Raw genomic sequence first — 26,412 nt, forward strand, 5'->3', positions numbered from 1 at the left:
GAGCGATGTCCGAGCTAGCTGTACTCAATTTGGCCCATCGCGGTGCATGGGATAGTGTGGGCTCCTCTTCGCATGGCTTGGCATCAGCGTCAAATAATCGGCGGACGTTTGCTGCTATCCGTTGTCCTCTATAGTTAGCCCTTCGGAGGTGATCGGCTAGTTCATTAGCCACCCCGTTCCTTCGTAGATCTGCAGGAAGCACTTGGGTCATGAAATTGAAATCTATCCGCCGCTCAGGTTTCCCCCAAATGAGATTAGAGTGAAGTCCTTACTGACAATCGCTTGCAATATCATATTGTCGAAATGTCCACGCAAACACCACTATTCAAAGACTATGACTTTTAGGTTTTCAAACAACAGTTTCTTTAATCTATGAGATAGTTTTCTAAACAATTCCCTTGAGCATCTTCACAACTTGAGGCGCCGTTGGGCGCTGCACTGGGTCAATTTGACAGCATGCCGCGCTGATCTGGCGAATTCGCTGACGGCATTCGTCCGAGAAGCTAGGGCGTAGGATTCTCGACATCGCGTTTGCCCAGATCTGGAAGCGGTTTTTCTCTCCAGTCGTCGGTGCCTCATTGATGGCCATACCCCTGTCAAGTGCCGATAGCACCGCGCCGAACGAGTAAATGTCTGCCTGTTCTGAGTATCTCTTGCCTTCGACAACTTCCGTCTTGGTGGCCCCGCCTCTAAATGCTCCTGTGGGCTGCGACTCAAGCCAAATCCGACAAGTTTAGCTTTCAAAGCCTTCGTGAGAAGGACATTCCGCGACCGAATTCCGCGATGGAGAAGCGGTGGGGATCATGAATGCAGGTACTCCACAGCGAGCCCGATCCCAATAGCGATTCGAAGAACGTCCTTGGCTAAGAGTGACGCGGTGTTCTTGGCCAAATATGCTTGCAGGTTTCCTGTGGGGCGGTAACTTAACTTGTATATCGTCAGCAAAGTTTCTCGCTCAAATCTAGAAAATGGTCGACTTGATCGGCATGCTCGCAGTAATTCCACTGCTTCTTCGGCGCCGGTCATTTGCAAGCGCTTACTCGGCACATTTGTTCCAGCACGTGTGCAAACAGCAGCCAGCTGCAGTCTTGCGCTGATCGTCTCGGTCTCGAACGTTTTCAGTCGGCGGTGAATATCGTAGCACGCAACATCCACATGGGTATCCGCTTGAGTAGAAGTACTGATAACCACCATACCTTTTTCTTCAACGGGACCAACCGGAAGAAGTATGCGGTATACCGCCCTCGACGTGTCGGATATGTCTTTCAGCTCCAGTACCAAGTACTGACTAAAGCGGGGCAAGAAATCATCGAGCTGCTGGCGCGTTGACAAAACGTATCCTTTGTGCTCCTCCGACTCGAACTGTGCGTTATCGTTGGCGCTGAATGTCAACTTGAAACGCGGTAGCTCAATCTTCATAACCCCTTGAGAAGACTTGAGCGGGTGAAGAAATGCTTCACTCTCGAAAGTAGTGGGTCACGGAACATTACGCCGGCAGTTTTTTTCCTTACCGTAATTTACCACCGAGAACATTCCTGAAACCTTCTTTCGGGACAGCAGCGATTTCAACGACGACCCCTCTCGACCACTTGAGAGCGAGAGCCACGTCTTTTCGATATGAGGGTAGTTTTAGAACCTCTAAACCGGTCAGATCTAATAGACGTTGATTTGACGACGCCCACTTTATAGCGAGAGCCACGTCTTTTGGACCTTAGGGCGTTTCGGGACCGCTCGTTCAAACCACATTGATAAACCAATAGAACATTACGCCGGCAGATTTTACTAGTAGTTCGGACCAGCGCGACGTGGCGTCTCATCATTGGTTGAAAATCTATGTCACACACCTTCATGTTCGCTTAAGTACGCCAGAAATTCTACATCCTTCTTCCTCATTCCAGAATCTGCCGGCTCGAGGAAAGATGGTGAAGCTCTTCTGTGCGATCGTTGGTGCGGCGGGCAGTGCGTTCGAGGTGGATATCGACGCGGGTGCATCGGTTTCCGCGTTGAAGAAGGCGATCAAGGCGGAGAAGATGTACCAGTTCCCTGCTGACGAGCTGCAGCTCTTCCTGGCGAAGACGGAGGGCGGCGCGTGGCTCGTGTCCGACTCAGAAGATGTGAAGAAGCTGAAGAAGGGCGAGAAGACTGTCGCAGTTGAGGCTTTAACAAGCGAAGAGAAGGAGCTACAGGGGGAGTCTGGCCTGCAGAAAGTGTTGAAGGGCATGCTGAAGCCATCAACGGACCAGATTCACGTGCTGGTGGTGGTTCCGGAGCAAGAACACGCACAAACTGGATTGTGGCTTGTCACTGGATCCGTTGGCAACGCGCTGAACACGAAAGGGATTCGCTGCAAACTGTACTGGATGGCGACGTTACGCATTGGATACTACGATCCTACGCGCTGCATCGGCAACAAGAATGTCGCGTTTTGGTATGAAGACAAGAAATTGTGTTTTCATGTTTTATTCGAGACAAGTACGTGCTTCTATATGCTGTCGCTGCATCGTAATACTGCTTCATTGAGGGCTAACTCTGTTTCTTTTATAGAAAATGCTGCTTTGCTGTTCGAAACTGACTTAAGGACTGGGCCACAAACGCTGGGCTCTCCGTTAACTAACCAGGTTGTTGAGACGCGTGTTGCACCAGCTAACGCTGTGTCTACTGATCTCCAGCGCGTCTTCTACTGCGACTACGTTCCAGACGATTCGGAATCTCCTCAAAACACAGATTCATCGATATCGTTGACTACAAGCGTTTCGAATCTGGACTCATCGACTGACGAGTTTCGTTTTCAGCGGATTGAGGACGAGAAGTTCTTCCTACCGTACGGCAAGGCAGAAAGCTGCCATTTGGTGTCGAGAAAGCAAAGCAGAGACCACAAACGGGAATTCGCCAAGTACGATCGCGACTCAAACAACAGGCTTGCGCTTTCTCGCGAAATGCATGGTTGGTTCGACGGTATGAGCATTGAGGTTCCCATCGTCAACATGCTACCCGGATCTGTTGAAGAGAATCAATCCATTGGCAACAGACGCAAGGTACTGTGTGAGCGCGTAGTTCTGGTGTGTGTAAGTTTACTGACATTTGCGTGTAGGTCGAGGTCTTCGTGAAGGTTCTGGATGCTCAGTGTACAGATCGCGTTTTCAGTCGTTTGAAAGGAGGATCAACCACGACGGACGATCCGCTCATGATGAAGACGTTTGTTCACGTGGAGGATCCAGAAACATTTTGTTTGTGCATGAGGTGGAAGCACGACGATAATGCGGAGCGTTGGAGAAGCTTTTGGGATATGACTCCTGCGGTCGATTGAATGGAATAATGTGGCTCCCGAGTTAAATACTTCGAAGTAGTATTTGATTTCTTGACATACTTTGATCCTGATAAATATAAAGTTAGTAATATACAAAGATGGCGTACTCTCCTGAGCAATACCAAGCTAGCAAGGAACGAATCAAAGCAGCGCAGAAGCGCTACTACCAGCGCACACGCGAAGCCCGTTTATCTTATCAAAAAGACAACGATGACAAGAATAGAGACCAGATTCGAGCTCGCACGTCTTTTCGATATGAGGGTAGTTTTAGAACCTCTAAACCGGTCAGATCTAATAGACGTTGATTTGACGACGCCCACTTTATAGCGAGAGCCACGTCTTTTGGACCTTAGGGCGTTTCGGGACCGCTCGTTCAAACCACATTGATAAACCAATAGAACATTACGCCGGCAGATTTTACTAGTAGTTCGGACCAGCGCGACGTGGCGTCTCATCATTGGTTGAAAATCTATGTCACACACCTTCATGTTCGCTTAAGTACGCCAGAAATTCTACATCCTTCTTCCTCATTCCAGAATCTGCCGGCTCGAGGAAAGATGGTGAAGCTCTTCTGTGCGATCGTTGGTGCGGCGGGCAGTGCGTTCGAGGTGGATATCGACGCGGGTGCATCGGTTTCCGCGTTGAAGAAGGCGATCAAGGCGGAGAAGATGTACCAGTTCCCTGCTGACGAGCTGCAGCTCTTCCTGGCGAAGACGGAGGGCGGCGCGTGGCTGCCAGACGACGACCAAGCTGCGCTGGATCTGGAGGACGGAAAGGTTCATGAGGACATTCAAGCGTTGATCGATGGCGAGAAGATGAAGGCTACGTGGACAATTGAGGACGTGTTGACAGCTAACAATATGACCAAACGGAAAGGGCGCGCTCCAAAGTCGAGACAAATCCACGTGCTGGTGGTGGTTCCGGAGCAAGAACACGCACAAACTGGATTGTGGCTTGTCACTGGATCCGTTGAAAACGCGTTGATCACGAAAGGAATTCGCTGCAAACTGTACTGGATGGCGACGTTACGCATTGGATACTACGATCCTACGCGCTGCATCGGCAACAAGAATGTCGCGTTTTGGTATGAAGACAAGAAATTGTGTTTTCATGTTTTATTCGAGACAAGTACGTGCTTCTATATGCTGTCGCTGCATCGTAATACTGCTTCATTGAGGGCTAACTCTGTTTCTTTTATAGAAAATGCTGCTTTGCTGTTCGAAACTGACTTAAGGACTGGGCCACAAACGCTGGGCTCTCCGTTAACTAACCAGGTTGTTGAGACGCGTGTTGCACCAGCTAACGCTGTGTCTACTGATCTCCAGCGCGTCTTCTACTGCGACTACGTTCCAGACGATTCGGAATCTCCTCAAAACACAGATTCATCGATATCGTTGACTACAAGCGTTTCGAATCTGGACTCATCGACTGACGAGTTTCGTTTTCAGCGGATTGAGGACGAGAAGTTCTTCCTACCGTACGGCAAGGCAGAAAGCTGCCATTTGGTGTCGAGAAAGCAAAGCAGAGACCACAAACGGGAATTCGCCAAGTACGATCGCGACTCAAACAACAGGCTTGCGCTTTCTCGCGAAATGCATGGTTGGTTCGACGGTATGAGCATTGAGGTTCCCATCGTCAACATGCTACCCGGATCTGTTGAAGAGAATCAATCCATTGGCAACAGACGCAAGGTACTGTGTGAGCGCGTAGTTCTGGTGTGTGTAAGTTTACTGACATTTGCGTGTAGGTCGAGGTCTTCGTGAAGGTTCTGGATGCTCAGTGTACAGATCGCGTTTTCAGTCGTTTGAAAGGAGGATCAACCACGACGGACGATCCGCTCATGATGAAGACGTTTGTTCACGTGGAGGATCCAGAAACATTTTGTTTGTGCATGAGGTGGAAGCACGACGATAATGCGGAGCGTTGGAGAAGCTTTTGGGATATGACTCCTGCGGTCGATTGAATGGAATAATGTGGCTCCCGAGTTAAATACTTCGAAGTAGTATTTGATTTCTTGACATACTTTGATCCTGATAAATATAAAGTTAGTAATATACAAAGATGGCGTACTCTCCTGAGCAATACCAAGCTAGCAAGGAACGAATCAAAGCAGCGCAGAAGCGCTACTACCAGCGCACACGCGAAGCCCGTTTATCTTATCAAAAAGACAACGATGACAAGAATAGAGACCAGATTCGAGCTCGCACGTCTTTTCGATATGAGGGTAGTTTTAGAACCTCTAAACCGGTCAGATCTAATAGACGTTGATTTGACGACGCCCACTTTATAGCGAGAGCCACGTCTTTTGGACCTTAGGGCGTTTCGGGACCGCTCGTTCAAACCACATTGATAAACCAATAGAACATTACGCCGGCAGATTTTACTAGTAGTTCGGACCAGCGCGACGTGGCGTCTCATCATTGGTTGAAAATCTATGTCACACACCTTCATGTTCGCTTAAGTACGCCAGAAATTCTACATCCTTCTTCCTCATTCCAGAATCTGCCGGCTCGAGGAAAGATGGTGAAGCTCTTCTGTGCGATCGTTGGTGCGGCGGGCAGTGCGTTCGAGGTGGATATCGACGCGGGTGCATCGGTTTCCGCGTTGAAGAAGGCGATCAAGGCGGAGAAGATGTACCAGTTCCCTGCTGACGAGCTGCAGCTCTTCCTGGCGAAGACGGAGGGCGGCGCGTGGCTGCCAGACGACGACCAAGCTGCGCTGGATCTGGAGGACGGAAAGGTTCATGAGGACATTCAAGCGTTGATCGATGGCGAGAAGATGAAGGCTACGTGGACAATTGAGGACGTGTTGACAGCTAACAATATGACCAAACGGAAAGGGCGCGCTCCAAAGTCGAGACAAATCCACGTGCTGGTGGTGGTTCCGGAGCAAGAACACGCACAAACTGGATTGTGGCTTGTCACTGGATCCGTTGAAAACGCGTTGATCACGAAAGGAATTCGCTGCAAACTGTACTGGATGGCGACGTTACGCATTGGATACTACGATCCTACGCGCTGCATCGGCAACAAGAATGTCGCGTTTTGGTATGAAGACAAGAAATTGTGTTTTCATGTTTTATTCGAGACAAGTACGTGCTTCTATATGCTGTCGCTGCATCGTAATACTGCTTCATTGAGGGCTAACTCTGTTTCTTTTATAGAAAATGCTGCTTTGCTGTTCGAAACTGACTTAAGGACTGGGCCACAAACGCTGGGCTCTCCGTTAACTAACCAGGTTGTTGAGACGCGTGTTGCACCAGCTAACGCTGTGTCTACTGATCTCCAGCGCGTCTTCTACTGCGACTACGTTCCAGACGATTCGGAATCTCCTCAAAACACAGTTTCATCGATATCGTTGACTACAAGCGTTTCGAATCTGGACCCATCGACTGACGAGTTTCGTTTTCAGCGGATTGAGGACGAGAAGTTCTTCCTACCGTACGGCAAGGCAGAAAGCTGCCATTTGGTGTCGAGAAAGCAAAGCAGAGACCACAAACGGGAATTCGCCAAGTACGATCGCGACTCAAACAACAGGCTTGCGCTTTCTCGCGAAATGCATGGTTGGTTCGACGGTATGAGCATTGAGGTTCCCATCGTCAACATGCTACCCGGATCTGTTGAAGAGAATCAATCCATTGGCAACAGACGCAAGGTACTGTGTGAGCGCGTAGTTCTGGTGTGTGTAAGTTTACTGACATTTGCGTGTAGGTCGAGGTCTTCGTGAAGGTTCTGGATGCTCAGTGCACAGATCGCGTTTTCAGTCGTTTGAAAGGAGGATCAACCACGACGGACGATCCGCTCATGATGAAGACGTTTGTTCACGTGGAGGATCCAGAAACATTTTGTTTGTGCATGAGGTGGAAGCACGACGATAATGCGGAGCGTTGGAGAAGCTTTTGGGATATGACTCCTGCGGTCGATTGAATGGAATAATGTGGCTCCCGAGTTAAATACTTCGAAGTAGTATTTGATTTCTTGACATACTTTGATCCTGATAAATATAAAGTTAGTAATATACAAAGATGGCGTACTCTCCTGAGCAATACCAAGCTAGCAAGGAACGAATCAAAGCAGCGCAGAAGCGCTACTACCAGCGCACACGCGAAGCCCGTTTATCTTATCAAAAAGACAACGATGACAAGAATAGAGACCAGACGGTCGATTGAATGGAATAATGTGGCTCCCGAGTTAAATACTTCGAAGTAGTATTTGATTTCTTGACATACTTTGATCCTGATAAATATAAAGTTAGTAATATACAAAGATGGCGTACTCTCCTGAGCAATACCAAGCTAGCAAGGAACGAATCAAAGCAGCGCAGAAGCGCTACTACCAGCGCACACGCGAAGCCCGTTTATCTTATCAAAAAGACAACGATGACAAGAATAGAGACCAGATTCGAGCTCGCACGTCTTTTCGATATGAGGGTAGTTTTAGAACCTCTAAACCGGTCAGATCTAATAGACGTTGATTTGACGACGCCCACTTTATAGCGAGAGCCACGTCTTTTGGACCTTAGGGCGTTTCGGGACCGCTCGTTCAAACCACATTGATAAACCAATAGAACATTACGCCGGCAGATTTTACTAGTAGTTCGGACCAGCGCGACGTGGCGTCTCATCATTGGTTGAAAATCTATGTCACACACCTTCATGTTCGCTTAAGTACGCCAGAAATTCTACATCCTTCTTCCTCATTCCAGAATCTGCCGGCTCGAGGAAAGATGGTGAAGCTCTTCTGTGCGATCGTTGGTGCGGCGGGCAGTGCGTTCGAGGTGGATATCGACGCGGGTGCATCGGTTTCCGCGTTGAAGGACGCGATCAAGGCGAAGAACCCGGCGACTATCACGTGCGACGCCAAGGACCTGCAGCTCTTCCTGGCGAAGACGGAGGGCGGCGCGTGGCTGCCAGACGACGACCAAGCTGCGCTGGATCTGGAGGACGGAAAGGTTCATGAGGACATTCAAGCGTTGATCGATGGCGAGAAGATGAAGGCTACGTGGACAATTGAGGACGTGTTGACAGCTAACAATATGACCAAACGGAAAGGGCGCGCTCCAAAGTCGAGACAAATCCACGTGCTGGTGGTGGTTCCGGAGCAAGAACACGCACAAACTGGATTGTGGCTTGTCACTGGATCCGTTGAAAACGCGTTGATCACGAAAGGAATTCGCTGCAAACTGTACTGGATGGCGACGTTACGCATTGGATACTACGATCCTACGCGCTGCATCGGCAACAAGAATGTCGCGTTTTGGTATGAAGACAAGAAATTGTGTTTTCATGTTTTATTCGAGACAAGTACGTGCTTCTATATGCTGTCGCTGCATCGTAATACTGCTTCATTGAGGGCTAACTCTGTTTCTTTTATAGAAAATGCTGCTTTGCTGTTCGAAACTGACTTAAGGACTGGGCCACAAACGCTGGGCTCTCCGTTAACTAACCAGGTTGTTGAGACGCGTGTTGCACCAGCTAACGCTGTGTCTACTGATCTCCAGCGCGTCTTCTACTGCGACTACGTTCCAGACGATTCGGAATCTCCTCAAAACACAGTTTCATCGATATCGTTGACTACAAGCGTTTCGAATCTGGACCCATCGACTGACGAGTTTCGTTTTCAGCGGATTGAGGACGAGAAGTTCTTCCTACCGTACGGCAAGGCAGAAAGCTGCCATTTGGTGTCGAGAAAGCAAAGCAGAGACCACAAACGGGAATTCGCCAAGTACGATCGCGACTCAAACAACAGGCTTGCGCTTTCTCGCGAAATGCATGGTTGGTTCGACGGTATGAGCATTGAGGTTCCCATCGTCAACATGCTACCCGGATCTGTTGAAGAGAATCAATCCATTGGCAACAGACGCAAGGTACTGTGTGAGCGCGTAGTTCTGGTGTGTGTAAGTTTACTGACATTTGCGTGTAGGTCGAGGTCTTCGTGAAGGTTCTGGATGCTCAGTGCACAGATCGCGTTTTCAGTCGTTTGAAAGGAGGATCAACCACGACGGACGATCCGCTCATGATGAAGACGTTTGTTCACGTGGAGGATCCAGAAACATTTTGTTTGTGCATGAGGTGGAAGCACGACGATAATGCGGAGCGTTGGAGAAGCTTTTGGGATATGACTCCTGCGGTCGATTGAATGGAATAATGTGGCTCCCGAGTTAAATACTTCGAAGTAGTATTTGATTTCTTGACATACTTTGATCCTGATAAATATAAAGTTAGTAATATACAAAGATGGCGTACTCTCCTGAGCAATACCAAGCTAGCAAGGAACGAATCAAAGCAGCGCAGAAGCGCTACTACCAGCGCACACGCGAAGCCCGTTTATCTTATCAAAAAGACAACGATGACAAGAATAGAGACCAGATTCGAGCTCGCACGTCTTTTCGATATGAGGGTAGTTTTAGAACCTCTAAACCGGTCAGATCTAATAGACGTTGATTTGACGACGCCCACTTTATAGCGAGAGCCACGTCTTTTGGACCTTAGGGCGTTTCGGGACCGCTCGTTCAAACCACATTGATAAACCAATAGAACATTACGCCGGCAGATTTTACTAGTAGTTCGGACCAGCGCGACGTGGCGTCTCATCATTGGTTGAAAATCTATGTCACACACCTTCATGTTCGCTTAAGTACGCCAGAAATTCTACATCCTTCTTCCTCATTCCAGAATCTGCCGGCTCGAGGAAAGATGGTGAAGCTCTTCTGTGCGATCGTTGGTGCGGCGGGCAGTGCGTTTCCTGTGGACATTGACGCGGGTCAGTCGGTGGGAGACTTGAAGGACGCGACCAAGGCGAAGAACCCGGCGACTATCACGTGCGACGCCAAGGACCTGCAGCTCTTCCTGGCGAAGACGGAGGGCGGCGCGTGGCTCGTGTCCGACTCAGAAGATGTGAAGAAGCTGAAGAAGGGCGAGAAGACTGTCGCAGTTGAGGCTTTAACAAGCGAAGAGAAGGAGCTACAGGGGGAGTCTGGCCTGCAGAAAGTGTTGAAGGGCATGCAGAAGCCATCAACGGACCAGATTCACGTGCTGGTGGTGGTTCCGGAGCAAGAACACGCACAAACTGGATTGTGGCTTGTCACTGGATCCGTTGGCAACGCGCTGAACACGAAAGGGATTCGCTGCAAACTGTACTGGATGGCGACGTTACGCATTGGATACTACGATCCTACGCGCTGCATCGGCAACAAGAATGTCGCGTTTTGGTATGAAGACAAGAAATTGTGTTTTCATGTTTTATTCGAGACAAGTACGTGCTTCTATATGCTGTCGCTGCATCGTAATACTGCTTCATTGAGGGCTAACTCTGTTTCTTTTATAGAAAATGCTGCTTTGCTGTTCGAAACTGACTTAAGGACTGGGCCACAAACGCTGGGCTCTCCGTTAACTAACCAGGTTGTTGAGACGCGTGTTGCACCAGCTAACGCTGTGTCTACTGATCTCCAGCGCGTCTTCTACTGCGACTACGTTCCAGACGATTCGGAATCTCCTCAAAACACAGTTTCATCGATATCGTTGACTACAAGCGTTTCGAATCTGGACCCATCGACTGACGAGTTTCGTTTTCAGCGGATTGAGGACGAGAAGTTCTTCCTACCGTACGGCAAGGCAGAAAGCTGCCATTTGGTGTCGAGAAAGCAAAGCAGAGACCACAAACGGGAATTCGCCAAGTACGATCGCGACTCAAACAACAGGCTTGCGCTTTCTCGCGAAATGCATGGTTGGTTCGACGGTATGAGCATTGAGGTTCCCATCGTCAACATGCTACCCGGATCTGTTGAAGAGAATCAATCCATTGGCAACAGACGCAAGGTACTGTGTGAGCGCGTAGTTCTGGTGTGTGTAAGTTTACTGACATTTGCGTGTAGGTCGAGGTCTTCGTGAAGGTTCTGGATGCTCAGTGCACAGATCGCGTTTTCAGTCGTTTGAAAGGAGGATCAACCACGACGGACGATCCGCTCATGATGAAGACGTTTGTTCACGTGGAGGATCCAGAAACATTTTGTTTGTGCATGAGGTGGAAGCACGACGATAATGCGGAGCGTTGGAGAAGCTTTTGGGATATGACTCCTGCGGTCGATTGAATGGAATAATGTGGCTCCCGAGTTAAATACTTCGAAGTAGTATTTGATTTCTTGACATACTTTGATCCTGATAAATATAAAGTTAGTAATATACAAAGATGGCGTACTCTCCTGAGCAATACCAAGCTAGCAAGGAACGAATCAAAGCAGCGCAGAAGCGCTACTACCAGCGCACACGCGAAGCCCGTTTATCTTATCAAAAAGACAACGATGACAAGAATAGAGACCAGATTCGAGCTCGCACGTCTTTTCGATATGAGGGTAGTTTTAGAACCTCTAAACCGGTCAGATCTAATAGACGTTGATTTGACGACGCCCACTTTATAGCGAGAGCCACGTCTTTTGGACCTTCGCTCGTTCAAACTATATTGATAAAACCAATAGAACATTACGCCGGCAGATTTTACTAGTAGTTCGGACCAGCGCGACGTGGCGTCTCATCATTGGTTGAAAATCTATGTCACACACCTTCATGTTCGCTTAAGTACGCCAGAAATTCTACATCCTTCTTCCTCATTCCAGAATCTGCCGGCTCGAGGAAAGATGGTGAAGCTCTTCTGTGCGATCGTTGGTGCGGCGGGCAGTGCGTTTCCTGTGGACATTGACGCGGGTCAGTCGGTGGGAGACCTGAAGAAGGCGATCAAGGCGGAGAGCGACGGGTTGATCAGAGCTGAAGATCCTTGGACGAAGCTGCAGCTCTTCCTGGCGAAGACGGCGGACGGCGCGTGGCTGCCAGACGACGACCAAGCTGCGCTGGATCTGGAGGACGGAAAGGTTCATGAGGACATTCAAGCGTTGATCGATGGCGAGAAGATGAAGGCTACGTGGACAATTGAGGACGTGTTGACAGCTAACAATATGACCAAACGGAAAGGGCGCGCTCCAAAGTCGAGACAAATCCACGTGCTGGTGGTGGTTCCGGAGCAAGAACACGCACAAACTGGATTGTGGCTTGTCACTGGATCCGTTGAAAACGCGTTGATCACGAAAGGAATTCGCTGCAAACTGTACTGGATGGCGACGTTACGCATTGGATACTACGATCCTACGCGCTGCATCGGCAACAAGAATGTCGCGTTTTGGTATGAAGACAAGAAATTGTGTTTTCATGTTTTATTCGAGACAAGTACGTGCTTCTATATGCTGTCGCTGCATCGTAATACTGCTTCATTGAGGGCTAACTCTGTTTCTTTTATAGAAAATGCTGCTTTGCTGTTCGAAACTGACTTAAGGACTGGGCCACAAACGCTGGGCTCTCCGTTAACTAACCAGGTTGTTGAGACGCGTGTTGCACCAGCTAACGCTGTGTCTACTGATCTCCAGCGCGTCTTCTACTGCGACTACGTTCCAGACGATTCGGAATCTCCTCAAAACACAGTTTCATCGATATCGTTGACTACAAGCGTTTCGAATCTGGACCCATCGACTGACGAGTTTCGTTTTCAGCGGATTGAGGACGAGAAGTTCTTCCTACCGTACGGCAAGGCAGAAAGCTGCCATGATCCGCTCATGATGAAGACGTTTGTTCACGTGGAGGATCCAGAAACATTTTGTTTGTGCATGAGGTGGAAGCACGACGATAATGCGGAGCGTTGGAGAAGCTTTTGGGATATGACTCCTGCGGTCGATTGAATGGAATAATGTGGCTCCCGAGTTAAATACTTCGAAGTAGTATTTGATTTCTTGACATACTTTGATCCTGATAAATATAAAGTTAGTAATATACAAAGATGGCGTACTCTCCTGAGCAATACCAAGCTAGCAAGGAACGAATCAAAGCAGCGCAGAAGCGCTACTACCAGCGCACACGCGAAGCCCGTTTATCTTATCAAAAAGACAACGATGACAAGAATAGAGACCAGATTCGAGCTCGCACGTCTTTTCGATATGAGGGTAGTTTTAGAACCTCTAAACCGGTCAGATCTAATAGACGTTGATTTGACGACGCCCACTTTATAGCGAGAGCCACGTCTTTTGGACCTTCGCTCGTTCAAACTATATTGATAAAACCAATAGAACATTACGCCGGCAGATTTTACTAGTAGTTCGGACCAGCGCGACGTGGCGTCTCATCATTGGTTGAAAATCTATGTCACACACCTTCATGTTCGCTTAAGTACGCCAGAAATTCTACATCCTTCTTCCTCATTCCAGAATCTGCCGGCTCGAGGAAAGATGGTGAAGCTCTTCTGTGCGATCGTTGGTGCGGCGGGCAGTGCGTTTCCTGTGGACATTGACGCGGGTCAGTCGGTGGGAGACTTGAAGGACGCGACCAAGGCGAAGAACCCGGCGACTATCACGTGCGACGCCAAGGACCTGCAGCTCTTCCTGGCGAAGACGGAGGGCGGCGCGTGGCTGCCAGACGACGACCAAGCTGCGCTGGATCTGGAGGACGGAAAGGTTCATGAGGACATTCAAGCGTTGATCGATGGCGAGAAGATGAAGGCTACGTGGACAATTGAGGACGTGTTGACAGCTAACAATATGACCAAACGGAAAGGGCGCGCTCCAAAGTCGAGACAAATCCACGTGCTGGTGGTGGTTCCGGAGCAAGAACACGCACAAACTGGATTGTGGCTTGTCACTGGATCCGTTGAAAACGCGTTGATCACGAAAGGAATTCGCTGCAAACTGTACTGGATGGCGACGTTACGCATTGGATACTACGATCCTACGCGCTGCATCGGCAACAAGAATGTCGCGTTTTGGTATGAAGACAAGAAATTGTGTTTTCATGTTTTATTCGAGACAAGTACGTGCTTCTATATGCTGTCGCTGCATCGTAATACTGCTTCATTGAGGGCTAACTCTGTTTCTTTTATAGAAAATGCTGCTTTGCTGTTCGAAACTGACTTAAGGACTGGGCCACAAACGCTGGGCTCTCCGTTAACTAACCAGGTTGTTGAGACGCGTGTTGCACCAGCTAACGCTGTGTCTACTGATCTCCAGCGCGTCTTCTACTGCGACTACGTTCCGACTGACGAGTTTCGTTTTCAGCGGATTGAGGACGAGAAGTTCTTCCTACCGTACGGCAAGGCAGAAAGCTGCCATTTGGTGTCGAGAAAGCAAAGCAGAGACCACAAACGGGAATTCGCCAAGTACGATCGCGACTCAAACAACAGGCTTGCGCTTTCTCGCGAAATGCATGGTTGGTTCGACGGTATGAGCATTGAGGTTCCCATCGTCAACATGCTACCCGGATCTGTTGAAGAGAATCAATCCATTGGCAACAGACGCAAGGTACTGTGTGAGCGCGTAGTTCTGGTGTGTGTAAGTTTACTGACATTTGCGTGTAGGTCGAGGTCTTCGTGAAGGTTCTGGATGCTCAGTGTACAGATCGCGTTTTCAGTCGTTTGAAAGGAGGATCAACCACGACGGACGATCCGCTCATGATGAAGACGTTTGTTCACGTGGAGGATCCAGAAACATTTTGTTTGTGCATGAGGTGGAAGCACGACGATAATGCGGAGCGTTGGAGAAGCTTTTGGGATATGACTCCTGCGGTCGATTGAATGGAATAATGTGGCTCCCGAGTTAAATACTTCGAAGTAGTATTTGATTTCTTGACATACTTTGATCCTGATAAATATAAAGTTAGTAATATACAAAGATGGCGTACTCTCCTGAGCAATACCAAGCTAGCAAGGAACGAATCAAAGCAGCGCAGAAGCGCTACTACCAGCGCACACGCGAAGCCCGTTTATCTTATCAAAAAGACAACGATGACAAGAACAGAGACCAGATTCGAGCTCGCAAGCGTAAACCCAAAACCGAACTTATTGATGGTGAAGTCGGACTTAATAATGAAACCGAACTTAATTAATTAATTAATTTTTTTCCTCGGATAAAAAGTCGCCTATGATATAAAGTCAATCCTGATACAAGACCCAATATTATAAAGTCGTTTTTTCGGAGAATAATATAGCCACCGATATATAGCAATGTTCGCATACGAGCTTGAAGGTCTTAAGAGATTAAATATTAACCCAATCCGATGGGGTAGCAGCTACCGTATTAAGGTACGTGGCAAGACGGGGCGCATGGTATACATTAGCAACATTTCCCACCCCATCAACCAAAAATTGGTAGCGAAGCAGTACAAGATCAGTCTAGGCAAGCTCCAAAAGAATTTGGCTGCTGATTTCAAGGAAGACAGTAAGTACCGCTTCTACCAAGGCAAACACATGGAGTCGCACCTATATGAGGGAATCCAGCCTGCTGACTTCTACGACAAGCTTGAGAACGTGCTTGCAACCCAGAAGTCTGCCTTCAAGGTCAACATCGCTCTTGGATACAAGCTTGTCAGCAGAACCGATGACAGCGAGACTCGCTACTTCCACCCGAATATTAGCAACACATCTGTATTTAGCACTCCTGTGGCTATCAACAGCAAGGCTGATATTCGTAAGAAGGTGATCTCGGAGATTCGCTCCATGGAGTTGGCTGACAAGCTCAACTACCCCAGATCCAGGTACATGGTGAAGGGTATTACTGGCTTCAAAATCTATATCTACCAGCGCGACCATGCGCTGGGCGATAGTGAGGCTGTCATTCCTAAGGTGATCCGCGATAACAAGCACGTCATCAACTTCCCCAAGACGAATAACAAGCGTGTCTTCCACTGCATTGCTTATCACAAGCAGGAGGGAGCCAAGAAGGATCCTCGCAGAATCCAGGCTCTGGTGAAACAAGCCTTCAAGCAGTACTGTTCGTACAAGGAGATCACCTACACTCTGGGTCTGTTCCGCAATTTCAAGCTATCGACATTCTCCAATTCGATGAGCTTGAGGAGTGCTTCAAACTGAACATCAACGTCTTCAACATGGATGTTGAGACGGGCAAGGTTGAATGCATTCGCTGCTCGGACAAGGACTATGATTCGATCAACATCCTGTCGCACGAGAATCACGCTCTCTACATCACGAACGTTGGTATGCTCCAGCAGAAGTACCAATGCTCTATGTGTGAGATGGTGTTTGTTAGCTCTGATAAGCTACGCAACCACACTAAGAACCAATGCGAACTCGTGAACATCGAATCGTTCCCAGCTCAGCCAACCATCTACCAACCCGCTCCGAACAGCATTTGTTCCATGCTGACTAAGTACTCCATCAAGGATGCTGACCATTACATCGATCACTTCATTGTCTATGATTTTGAGGCTATCCTCAAGCCTACGGGTGTCAAAAACGAAGAGAATACTATCTTCACAAACGAACACATTCCTGTGTCTGTTTCCGTGGCCGACAGCTTGACTGAGGAGGTGCGATGCTTTGTCAGCGATGACCCGAAGGAGTTGCTCAAGGATATGTTCCAGTACATCAAGGAAGTTGCGGCTAAGATTCAGCAGTACAACGTCTCGAAGTACGAGTCTTTGCTCCGCAAAATCATCAACGTCCATGGTTTGACTGACGCTGAGGTTCCTGGTCTAGACTTGGGTAAGACGTACAAGATGGATGATGTCAATGCTTGGATTCAGAACGGGGAGTTTGCTTGTTTCTTCGATTTCCACAGCAAGCTCACGTTCGGTAAGAAGCGCTCGGATTATGGCAAGCTGAAGCAGTGCATTGGTCAGGTACCAGTATTCGGATTCAACTCTGGACGCTACGACATCAACCTCATCAAGGCGGACCTGTTTGCAGTCATCGGTACTGACAACATCACATCAGTCATCAAGAATCCTAGCTACATGTGCATCGCCACGTCAGACATGAAAATGCTTGACATTAGCAACTATGTTCCGGCAGGCACCAGCTATGCAAAGTACTTGTCGACATATCTCGGTGAGTGCAAGTGTAATGACAAGATTCGATGCGTCTGTGGCCTAGGAAAAGGCATCTTCCCGTACGAGTACATTACTTCATTTGACGTACTCGGTCAGACGGAAGTCCCTCCTAAGTCGGCGTTCGACAGTGCTCTTCGTAGCACTAGCATCAGCGATGAGGACTGTGTGCGGGTACAGTTCGTCTGGGAACACTATGGCATGAAGTCAATCAAGGATCTACTCATTTGGTACAACAACCTCGATGTAGTACCCTTCATCAAGGCCATCAAAGCCCAGCGAGAACTATTCAAACGTTTCGAACTTGATATGTTCACTGATGGTGTGTCGCTACCTGGTCTCTCTGAGAAAGCCATGTATCAGACGTGCTTCAACAACCTCCAGCAACCCAGTAAGGAGCCTGCTGAAGCGTTTGACTTTCCCGCTAGTCGCTTAAGTGGATATAAGACCCAGGATGCTGATGCCGATCGTGAATGCAATATGACGCTAGAACACCTCAACGACTTGCTAGAGCGACAAAAATACCTGTGTGGGCTATGCTACAAGCAACTCACAGCTGATACTGCCTCGGCTGACCGAATCAATAATAAGCTCGGACACATCGATGGTAATATCTTGATCAGCTGTGTGGGATGCAACGTTGCTCGCAAGAACATGCCGCTAAAGGGCTTCCGCCACAAGAAGCTACTTGAATTCAACTCAGACAGGTTGGTGTACAGTATCGATAGAGAGGAGAAGGACATCTACACCAAGATGAAGGCGAACATTGCTGGTGGTCCTTCTATCATCTTCAACAGATACGCGAAACGCAACGAGACCAAGATTCGAGGGGGTAGGATCTGCAAAAAGATCATCGGCTACGATGCTAATGCTCTGTATTTGTGGGCTCTTGGTAATGAGATGCCATGTGGACGGCTGACTACCATCGAAGCATACACAGGGATCGTCGATGATATTGTAAATGACAAGATCTTTGGCTTCCTCGAGTGTGATATCCGTACACCAGAGCACCTCAAACCCTACTTCAGTGAAATGACCCCAATTTTCAAGAACACCCTTATCGACTGCAGCGATCGGAGTGTCATCGGTCAGCACATGTTCGAGTACAACGAGGAGCGCAAGCAAAGCCGAGCAAAGCCGGCTCGCAAACTTATCGGGAGCTACTTTGGTGAGAAGATCCTCATTTATGCACCGCTACTCAAATGGTACATTTCTCATGGTATGGAGATCACCAAGACTTACAGCTTCATCAAGGCTAGCTCTCACAAGGCATTTGCACCATTCATGGAAGCCGTATCGAGCGCGCGACGAGAGGGTGATGAAAATGTTAAATCCATCTGTAAGATCATTATTGCGAAGGTATCTGACTCTGATATGGATAATTTAGTCCAAGAGTTGAAAAAAAACCATTGCGAACCCTAAATCATTTGATGCGCTCATTATCGATAGATTCATGAATGAATCGACAACCAATCCTAAGATTCATTTGGTTCTAGACTTGTTGACTAAGCTGAAAACGCTTAGTGAGGGTAGCAATAATAAGGCTATGATTGCTGAGATGATGAAACTGGTTGGTAATAGTGCGTTTGGTCGATCTGGCATGGACATGAGCAAGCACAAGGAGGTCAGGTATGAGTCGGACGACAAGGCAATCAAGGCCAAGATTGAGCACTTCACCTTCCATGGAATGGAAGAGCTGGATGATTCATGTGAATTCACTATGAAGAAGCGAAAGCTCAACAATAAGAACCCAATTCATCTATCGATTGCAATCTATCAGCTCGCTAAGCTCCGTATGTTGCAATTCTACTATGATTGCATTGACTTCTACTTCGACCGTTCGGAATTCCAGTACCAAGAAATGGACACAGACTCGGCTTATATTGCGTTCAGCTGTGAGAAGCCATTCGTTGAGTGTATCAAGCCCGAGCTTCGTGAGCATTTTCAGCAGCATAAGTACGAGTGGTTCCCACGTGATTATAGCGAAGAGATGGCTCAGTTTGATCGCCGAACGCCAGGTTTGTCCAAGGATGAGTGGTCTGGTGATGCTATGGTATCATTGTCCTCTAAGAACTACATTTGCTACCTACCAGACGAATCTTACAAGGTCAAGGTTTCCGCGAAGGGAGTGCAGCAGAATGGTGGTCGAAACGGTAATATCCTCAACCCAGATGGCTTTGAATCAGTTGTTCGCGATCGCATCACGCTACAGGGCACCAACAAGGGGTTTAGACTCAGTAAGGAGAGTAAGTCAATCATTACGTACACCCAGACTAAAACAGCTCTAAACTACTATTATGACAAGCGTCGTGTACTTGCGGATGGTATCACCACCGAACCGCTCGACATATAAGCAACTACCTGGCAGGGGATTTTTTGTTTTAAAACCATATAGAGCGATGGATCAGCTGTTGTCCAACTTATACTATGACCCCAAAACGGGCTATGTGGGTGCCCAAGCCTTATACCAGAAGGCTAAAGAACTGGAGCCGAAGATTACGATGAGAATCGTCAAGGAATGGTACTCAAACCAGAGCGATATTCAGCGATTTCAGGAGCAGAAGAAGCGATACGATGGGTTCAAAATCGCATCGACTAACCCCAATTCGTGGCAGATGGACTTGGCGTTTTGGGAGAAAAGACCAATCTTGACTGCGATCAACATCAACTCTCGCCTAGGCTACGCAAAACTACTAACCAACAAAACTGGCCCGACCGCACTAGCAGCAATTAGGGTTTTTGTCCGCCTCCATAAGGTTGACATTCTCACAACCGATAATGGTTCAGAATTCATGAACCAACAGGCTCAGAAATTATTCAAAACTAAGAAAATTGACCATTTCAACAATGAGCCTGGTGATCACGCCAAAATGGGTAAAATTGAACGCTTCAATAGAACTCTGAAGCAGCGCCTTGTCAAAATCGAACCAAAGCGAATAACCCAGAAGCTCATAGCTGCTGTTATTGAGAACTACAATAGCACGACCCATCGGACGATTGGTATGACCCCCAACGAAGCTAAAGGTAAGGTAATTGAATCTGAACTAGGCTGAAGCCGAGAGTATTGAAAACGAGTTCGAGGTCGGTGAAAAGGTTTTGTATCGACTAAAAAAGAAAACATTTGATAAAGAAGCAGCACCTAAGGCTGTGTATTCGGTGGTAGGTATTGATGGCTACTGCATCCAAATCAAGTCGAAAAACGGACACACTCTTTACAAGGGGTCAAAACGATCTAAAAATTGTTAAAGCAGAAACATCTGAAGCTACTATCAACAGAGGTGATATTTTAGAGGTGGAGAAGATCTTAGACCACAAAAAGATGCAAACCGGCAAGTACAAGTATCTCGTTCAGTGGGTCGGTAAGGAACTTGACTCCTGGGAGCCACAAGATAATCTTAGTTTAGTCAATAAGAACAAGAGATAAACCTTAGAGAATGAGTACTGGAAGTCGATAAAAAATGAGTCGAACTAGCTTCGAAATAAGTTTAATAGAGCAATCCTCTGTAACCGTTGACTCATCTATATCTATCAATCTATTTTCCAAAAATAATGCTTAAAAATATATGACTTCATATATAGAATGTGTTGCAACTGCGTAGAGAATCAACGTGAGCTTGTACAGCTCCGAAGAAAGCTGTGGATAATTCAAGAGGTTAGTCGAATGAAAAATGAACTCAGACATTTAGACCCAGTAGCCAATTTCCGGGAAACCGTGTGCAATCTACAGTACCGCGACCAGTTCGAAACGATATTTGGTGTGCCGTTTCATTGCATCAAGGATCGATACATCAATCTTCTCAATGAGCGAAACCGTATCTGTCATACGTATCAACCATTTAGGCATGACTCCGTTATGCCAAGCTATTGGTGAGTATGTGTTTAATCGATGCTAATATTTTTTTATGACTACCATGATATAGTTAGACAATGTTTCCCAACTTTACATCCCTCGCTCAACGAGAGCAAAAGCGGCAGGAGCTACTCGAACGAGCTGAGCGCCGAGTTCGTCAAGCCAAGTCCAAGCGCCTTATGTACGAAGGTGCATCATGGGCTAGCGATATCGCGAATGGTATCACTTCTGTTCCAAAGAAATCACCACAATCCGCTCAGTGTGATATTTCGGTTGGCCCTGACGAGGCTACGCCGGAAGAGTTAAAAAAAGTCTGAATATTGAAAACTCCCAAAAAACCCTGAGTCCTCAACAATGGTAGATGCTGAAGGTAATGCAACACCTGAAATGAACGATGCATCGACTACTGCAAAGCCTCAGTCCGTTGATGCTTCCAGTACTGCTACGCCCAAAACCAGTGATGGTTGGGTCCACGTGAGCCCCGATATGACTGATGTTGGAGTTGATAATAGTGCAAGAATGACAGATGCTGGTGTTGGCCCTGATAGTCCACTGCCGCAATAGCCCGTCGAAGAAGATTTGTTCGACGAAGGCAATGCTGAGATGAAAAATCAAACAAAGTCAAAGGAAGCGGTCGCTAAAATCTTCGAGGTTTACCCCATCCTTGCAGAACTAAATATTCACCCTATTGCTTCCAACGGCCGGCAGCTTACTAAGTATTATATTGGGATGGATGCTAAGGTGTACAGTATTAAACTGAGAAAATATGTACTAGTTCCGAGCATTGATTGGTCTGAGACGTATGACCATATTGGTGAGGTATTAATTAATGATGTCAGATTCCTCGCATACGTCAATGAGAAGGAGCGACGTAATGAGATGGGTAAAGAGGACAAAAATAGCCCATACCAGGTTTGCAATATATTGGCTCAAAAAGAAAAAGAATCAATGCCTCAGAAGGAGATTATTCAAACCGCTCTATGCAGAGACTTGACGACAGTTTTGTGTTCGATACTGGAACATCCACAAGATCCGATCAAATGGACAGCAAGCTTAAATTATTTTTTGGACAATTAGCAAAAATAGGGAAGTCCTTGAATCTAACGGATTGATAAAAAAGATTGTACCAATTCTTAATGGTTCCGCAAAATCTTCTCCTATTGACAAAGATGGCTATGTTTGGATCAATGGCAATAGCATTAGCGTTTACGGGAAAGATAGCGATCGTGTGAAGCAAGCAATCACTCAGAAAGTGAACTGGATAATGACACTCCAATCTTTTATTAATATGACTAAAGCCAGGGGCCTCGAGTTAGAACTAGTTGAGAGCAATGAAACCAAACACATAAATGATTTTACCCCAGCTAATGGTGAAGCTCAGCATGGGTTAATGAGTGGTATTGATGAAGACATGGACCCAAGCCTATCAAACGCTGATAACGAAGCCAAGAATATCTTAACTGATTACTACAGCCAGTTGCACGCTAATAGTATTGATATTCCATTTCGGCTACAACCAATCGTGAAAATCAACGGTGTTGTTAAGTCCCATCCATCATACTACTTTGGGCAGCCATCGGGGTTTAGACCCCTAAATATTTTAAATCGTGAAAACAAAGCACATAAGCAGGTGAGTGGTGTGGGCTAATGAAGAATATCATGTGGATGGATACCTTTTCGTCCCTACTCAACGGGGTTGAGGACTTGGACCGCTATCTTAATGAGGTTGAATACCCCTTCCCATCGAGCGATGAAGAAGCAGCTAAGATACTTGAAGAAAAGGAGCTTGATAAGAAAAGGCGTAAAAACCTGGATGCAAATCTTGAAATATTGAATGAGGCTATTCTAAAGTCTGTACACGATATTAGGCAGCATAGCGTTGAAGAGTATGAATACGATGACGGCTTGCAAAAGCTTCATGATGGGTCAGAAGCAGCTTTTCAGACATACGGTGAGGCTCAGAAACGCTATGAAGAAGCAAAAGAGGCTGGTAGAGGGAATAACTCAAAAGCAGCGAGATCGGTGTTGAAGGCAGCTACATCAGCTATGAAGGCGACAAAATCGATATATCAAACGAAGGCTAAGCGATACGCCGAGGCAAGCGAGTGGCGTTAAACGAAAGCTTCAAGGTCGAGGATTGCGCGGTGCAGGTGTTGCCCCGCTGGAAGGTGTAGTTAGTTCGCCGAGGCCGTACCTACAATCTCAATGAGATCCAAGGATTAGCAACGCCGTCAGCCTACACATACAAGCAGATCGGAAGCAAGTATATTCGTATCCCCGACCTTGATGCTAAAAAGCTCGTGATCGTTCAGCCGAATCGGCGTAAATGTGGTCCTAAGTGGGAAATCAGTGATAGCCTCCAAGCCATGATCAAGGCACTTGTCTATAAGAACCGTATCGATCAATCCGCTTACGATAAGCTTAGCGTTGAAGATAAGAAACTGTTCAAGGAGGTTCTATTGATTACTCATCTCCAATACAGCTTCCACAATAAGTTAGAGGATCCTCTAGATACGCTTAGGGCTGAATACGATAAGCTAAAAGGAGAGCTACAACTCGGAAATGACAACCCCAGTATCATCAAGCAGCTCAAGTCTCTCACGGTGGATATGTACAGCAATCGACGGATTGATGATAAAGAGTTCAAAGATATTATCACCCGTTTATTATAAAACCATGTTCTTCTTCAACTCGCGCATTATATCTAGTTCCGGAGGCAGCTATGGTGACAATAGCGACCTCAACGTCGCTGAGTTGAAAGCTATCATGAAGCACCTCATCATTCATGATCGTCCCCAGAAGACCCAAGCCGCTGTGTGGGCTACTGACCTCGACAAGTCGACCAAGAAGGTGGAGGCATCTACCCAAACTGAAGGCGGCCGAGTCTGGGCTTACCAGCCAAAAAAAAAGTCATAGTCTGTGAAGACATTTGCTCTATAGAGCAGAGCGGATATACGTAGATGTCTACGTCTGTTTTCTTCTCTCGATTGAGTCTGATTTTTTTTATCTCCGATATCGATAGCCATGACAGCATTCTTGCCACTATGCACGTTGTACATAGGGATATAAGCATTATTCCCTATCGAAACCACTCCAGCGTGCATCGTTATTGAACCGATGACTTGGCCAGTTTCAGGGTTAGTCAGGTTCTTTTTGATCGTTTTACTTGGTCCGCAGCCCATGATACTCTATTACAACGATTTACTCAAGATCTGCTCTATATTTGTCGGTGCGAAATTATCCCTGAGCCAATACCATATATAACCTCTCGTGGAATTCGACAATTCGATCACATTGTAGTTGATCAGTATCAACGACATTAGCGTTAGTAGTCTGAGGGCAAGCGGTCTTCGCCACGAACTGGGTTTGACAGATACCATTCTATATTTACTCCGACATAATCGCTCTCAACTCATTGAGCTTTGAGATTATTGATTTGGCCTTGCTGTTCTTGGATAGATTTACTAATATTTAGAATTTTTAGATATAACAGCTAACGCGTTAAACACTCCGCCTGAAAAGTATAATCGCAAGATTGAAATTCAAAGGAATTGACGGGAGACCGAGGTTAAACTGGCGAGATCGATTCCCCATGGATTCACTGGAAACCCATCCGGATTAAGCTCATCGTTTGCTCCGATATCTACTGCTTCTGGTATGACCTTATACAGCTCCTGCGCGATATAGCCAACATGGACAGTCTGCTCTTGAACCATTCTGAATTTTCTAGGTCTCATTCTCATAAGGCTTGCCAAACCATAGGGACAGTCTACAATGTCCGCCTGCAACCTCTCATCGCTTGCATTGGTATAGCTTCCTCCACGCACCGGGACATAGGCTGTCCACGCGTAATTAGCATCGCATTTTCCCAACCTGATAGCTCCTACGGTTGAATCAGTACCAATCGCTGGATAGTCAGTCTGAGACCAATTGAATCGATACCTAGCAAATCCATCGCCGCCTCCCTTTACGTGCATGAAATTATTCGCCCATACCTCTCCGCCTGAGTGAATGGTTGCTTCTGGCGACCACGTACTCATACCAACTCCCAGTCTTCCTGAGCTGTTTAGATAAGCTTGAGTTGTGTTTCCAACCATGAACCTTAGCGGGTCGCTCGTAGTGGTGCCTAGAGCTACACCACTACTTTTTCCCGCGACATCGTTGTATACCTGAATTTCAAATTCGATTGGAGTAGTAGCATCCTCGGCTATACGCATTGCGCGTTGCCAAGTAAATTCGTGCTCGAAACTATATCTATTTTTGCAGTACTGGTAGCTGATCCAAAGCGAATGTATCCTGCTTGAGTGATTCTCATACGTTCAGTCATTGGTGATAATGCATTAGCTCCTGACCGTGTACTGATTGCAAAATCAGCCATTGAATATTGAAGACTCGTAGCGGTTCTAGTACAATATAGATTAACGCTAGGGGTGTACGTTGTCATATCACTAGTACCTTCAATCGTGAACGATAATCCGGCCTGAGCGCCAACCGTATTGCTTTGATTACGAATCATGAGATTAAAATCAGAGGCACGCGTTGTTGATGTAAATGATGTCCCGGCCGCAATCTGACATTGGGTAGAAGTAGTGGATATCAGATTGGTTGACGTTAGAGATGAGATACCTGATGAGATGCTACTATTAGAGTCTAGTACAAGAGCCTTTGATGTTTATGCAGTTCCTGCTCCGGTGGTAAGATCTAGATAGTTCAGCTCAACGGTAGATGCTGTGCATCCAGCAAGCTTGTTCAGCTCCGCACCTGTAGCATTGAGAGTATCTCCCCTGAGTTGAAGCGTAGTAGGATTGATATTCAAGGTCGTTGCATTCATAGTTTGAGTACCTGACTTACTAATCGTATCACATGTGATCGTAGGCGATGATATTGAAGTCGAAGCTATAAAGTTTCGCGATATGGTTAGATCGCGAATGCCTGAGTAATCTTTCGTACTATTGAGAACCACAACGCTACTGGCTGAAGCGCCCCCTTCGATAACATTGAGAAAGTAAGCATTATTGAAATTTATCCAAGAACTGACTCCATCCCAAAATTTCAGATTTGGAATGAATAAACCGGTTCCACCAGCGCTAAGTGTTAGATTGCTAAGTGTACCTAGACTAGTAATATTTGGCTGAGCAGCGGTTTGTAGCGTTCCTGTTATCGACGTCGCTGTGAGCGAGCTCAGGGTTCCTAGGCTAGTACTGTTGGGCTGAGCAGCTGTTGTTAGCGTACCCGATACATTACCCGAGCAATTTACAGCGGTTAGAGTACCTAACGATGTTATATTAGGCTGAGCAGCAGTCTGTAGCGTACCAGTAATGTTAGTTGCAGTTAGCGAGCTAAGACCTGTAATGGATCGACTTGCACCAGTAAAGGTTAAACTGC

At 47.0% G+C, this 26,412-nt stretch overlaps 7 protein-coding genes across 7 annotated transcripts; 6 read left to right on the forward strand and 1 right to left on the reverse strand.

The window, feature by feature from the left end:
* Positions 1-2,237: 2,237 nt before the first annotated feature.
* On the forward strand, positions 2,238-6,208 carry PHYSODRAFT_287251 (hypothetical protein). The gene has a single exon (XM_009535668.1). It carries the CDS (start codon positions 3,865-3,867, stop codon positions 5,068-5,070), a length of 1,206 nt encoding a protein of 401 aa, XP_009533963.1. The 5' UTR covers positions 2,238-3,864; the 3' UTR covers positions 5,071-6,208.
* An 819-nt stretch (positions 6,209-7,027) lies between these two features.
* On the forward strand, positions 7,028-9,300 carry PHYSODRAFT_287297 (hypothetical protein). Its single transcript, XM_009535669.1, has one exon. The coding sequence runs from the start codon at positions 8,033-8,035 to the stop codon at positions 9,242-9,244; it is 1,212 nt and encodes a 403-aa protein (XP_009533964.1). The 5' UTR covers positions 7,028-8,032; the 3' UTR covers positions 9,245-9,300.
* On the forward strand, positions 9,239-11,251 carry PHYSODRAFT_287306 (hypothetical protein). The gene has a single exon (XM_009535670.1). It carries the CDS (start codon positions 10,002-10,004, stop codon positions 11,193-11,195), a length of 1,194 nt encoding a protein of 397 aa, XP_009533965.1. The 5' UTR covers positions 9,239-10,001; the 3' UTR covers positions 11,196-11,251.
* On the forward strand, positions 11,190-14,763 carry PHYSODRAFT_287309 (hypothetical protein). The gene has a single exon (XM_009535671.1). The coding sequence runs from the start codon at positions 11,939-11,941 to the stop codon at positions 13,025-13,027; it is 1,089 nt and encodes a 362-aa protein (XP_009533966.1). The 5' UTR covers positions 11,190-11,938; the 3' UTR covers positions 13,028-14,763.
* Positions 14,764-15,005: 242 nt separating this feature from the next.
* Positions 15,006-15,218, forward strand: PHYSODRAFT_520509 (hypothetical protein; the record flags this gene model as incomplete). Its single annotated transcript, XM_009535672.1, has 1 exon — positions 15,006-15,218. One exon carries the CDS (start codon positions 15,006-15,008, stop codon positions 15,216-15,218), a length of 213 nt encoding a protein of 70 aa, XP_009533967.1.
* Positions 15,219-15,725: 507 nt separating this feature from the next.
* Positions 15,726-16,249, reverse strand: PHYSODRAFT_521299 (hypothetical protein; the record flags this gene model as incomplete). The annotated part of the gene is made up of 3 exons (XM_009535673.1): positions 15,726-15,838; positions 15,888-16,126; positions 16,203-16,249. The coding sequence occupies 3 exons, from the start codon at positions 16,247-16,249 to the stop codon at positions 15,726-15,728; spliced, it is 399 nt and encodes a 132-aa protein (XP_009533968.1).
* A 598-nt stretch (positions 16,250-16,847) lies between these two features.
* Positions 16,848-18,599, forward strand: PHYSODRAFT_520156 (hypothetical protein; the record flags this gene model as incomplete). Its single annotated transcript, XM_009535674.1, has 2 exons — positions 16,848-17,499; positions 17,734-18,599. The coding sequence occupies 2 exons, from the start codon at positions 16,848-16,850 to the stop codon at positions 18,597-18,599; spliced, it is 1,518 nt and encodes a 505-aa protein (XP_009533969.1).
* Between the last annotated feature and the right edge of the window lie 7,813 nt (positions 18,600-26,412).

Source organism: Phytophthora sojae (genome assembly GCF_000149755.1).
Source record: "Phytophthora sojae unplaced genomic scaffold PHYSOscaffold_8, whole genome shotgun sequence".
NCBI lineage: Eukaryota > Oomycota > Peronosporomycetes > Peronosporales > Peronosporaceae > Phytophthora > Phytophthora sojae.

What these genes read in the sequence shown, in the direction of transcription:
- PHYSODRAFT_287306 (XM_009535670.1), top strand. Translation starts at nt 10,002, where the DNA reads ATGGTGAAGCTCTTCTGTGCGATCGTTGGTGCGGCGGGCAGTGCGTTT.
- PHYSODRAFT_287309 (XM_009535671.1), top strand. Translation starts at nt 11,939, where the DNA reads ATGGTGAAGCTCTTCTGTGCGATCGTTGGTGCGGCGGGCAGTGCGTTT.
- PHYSODRAFT_287297 (XM_009535669.1), top strand. Translation starts at nt 8,033, where the DNA reads ATGGTGAAGCTCTTCTGTGCGATCGTTGGTGCGGCGGGCAGTGCGTTC.
- PHYSODRAFT_287251 (XM_009535668.1), top strand. Translation starts at nt 3,865, where the DNA reads ATGGTGAAGCTCTTCTGTGCGATCGTTGGTGCGGCGGGCAGTGCGTTC.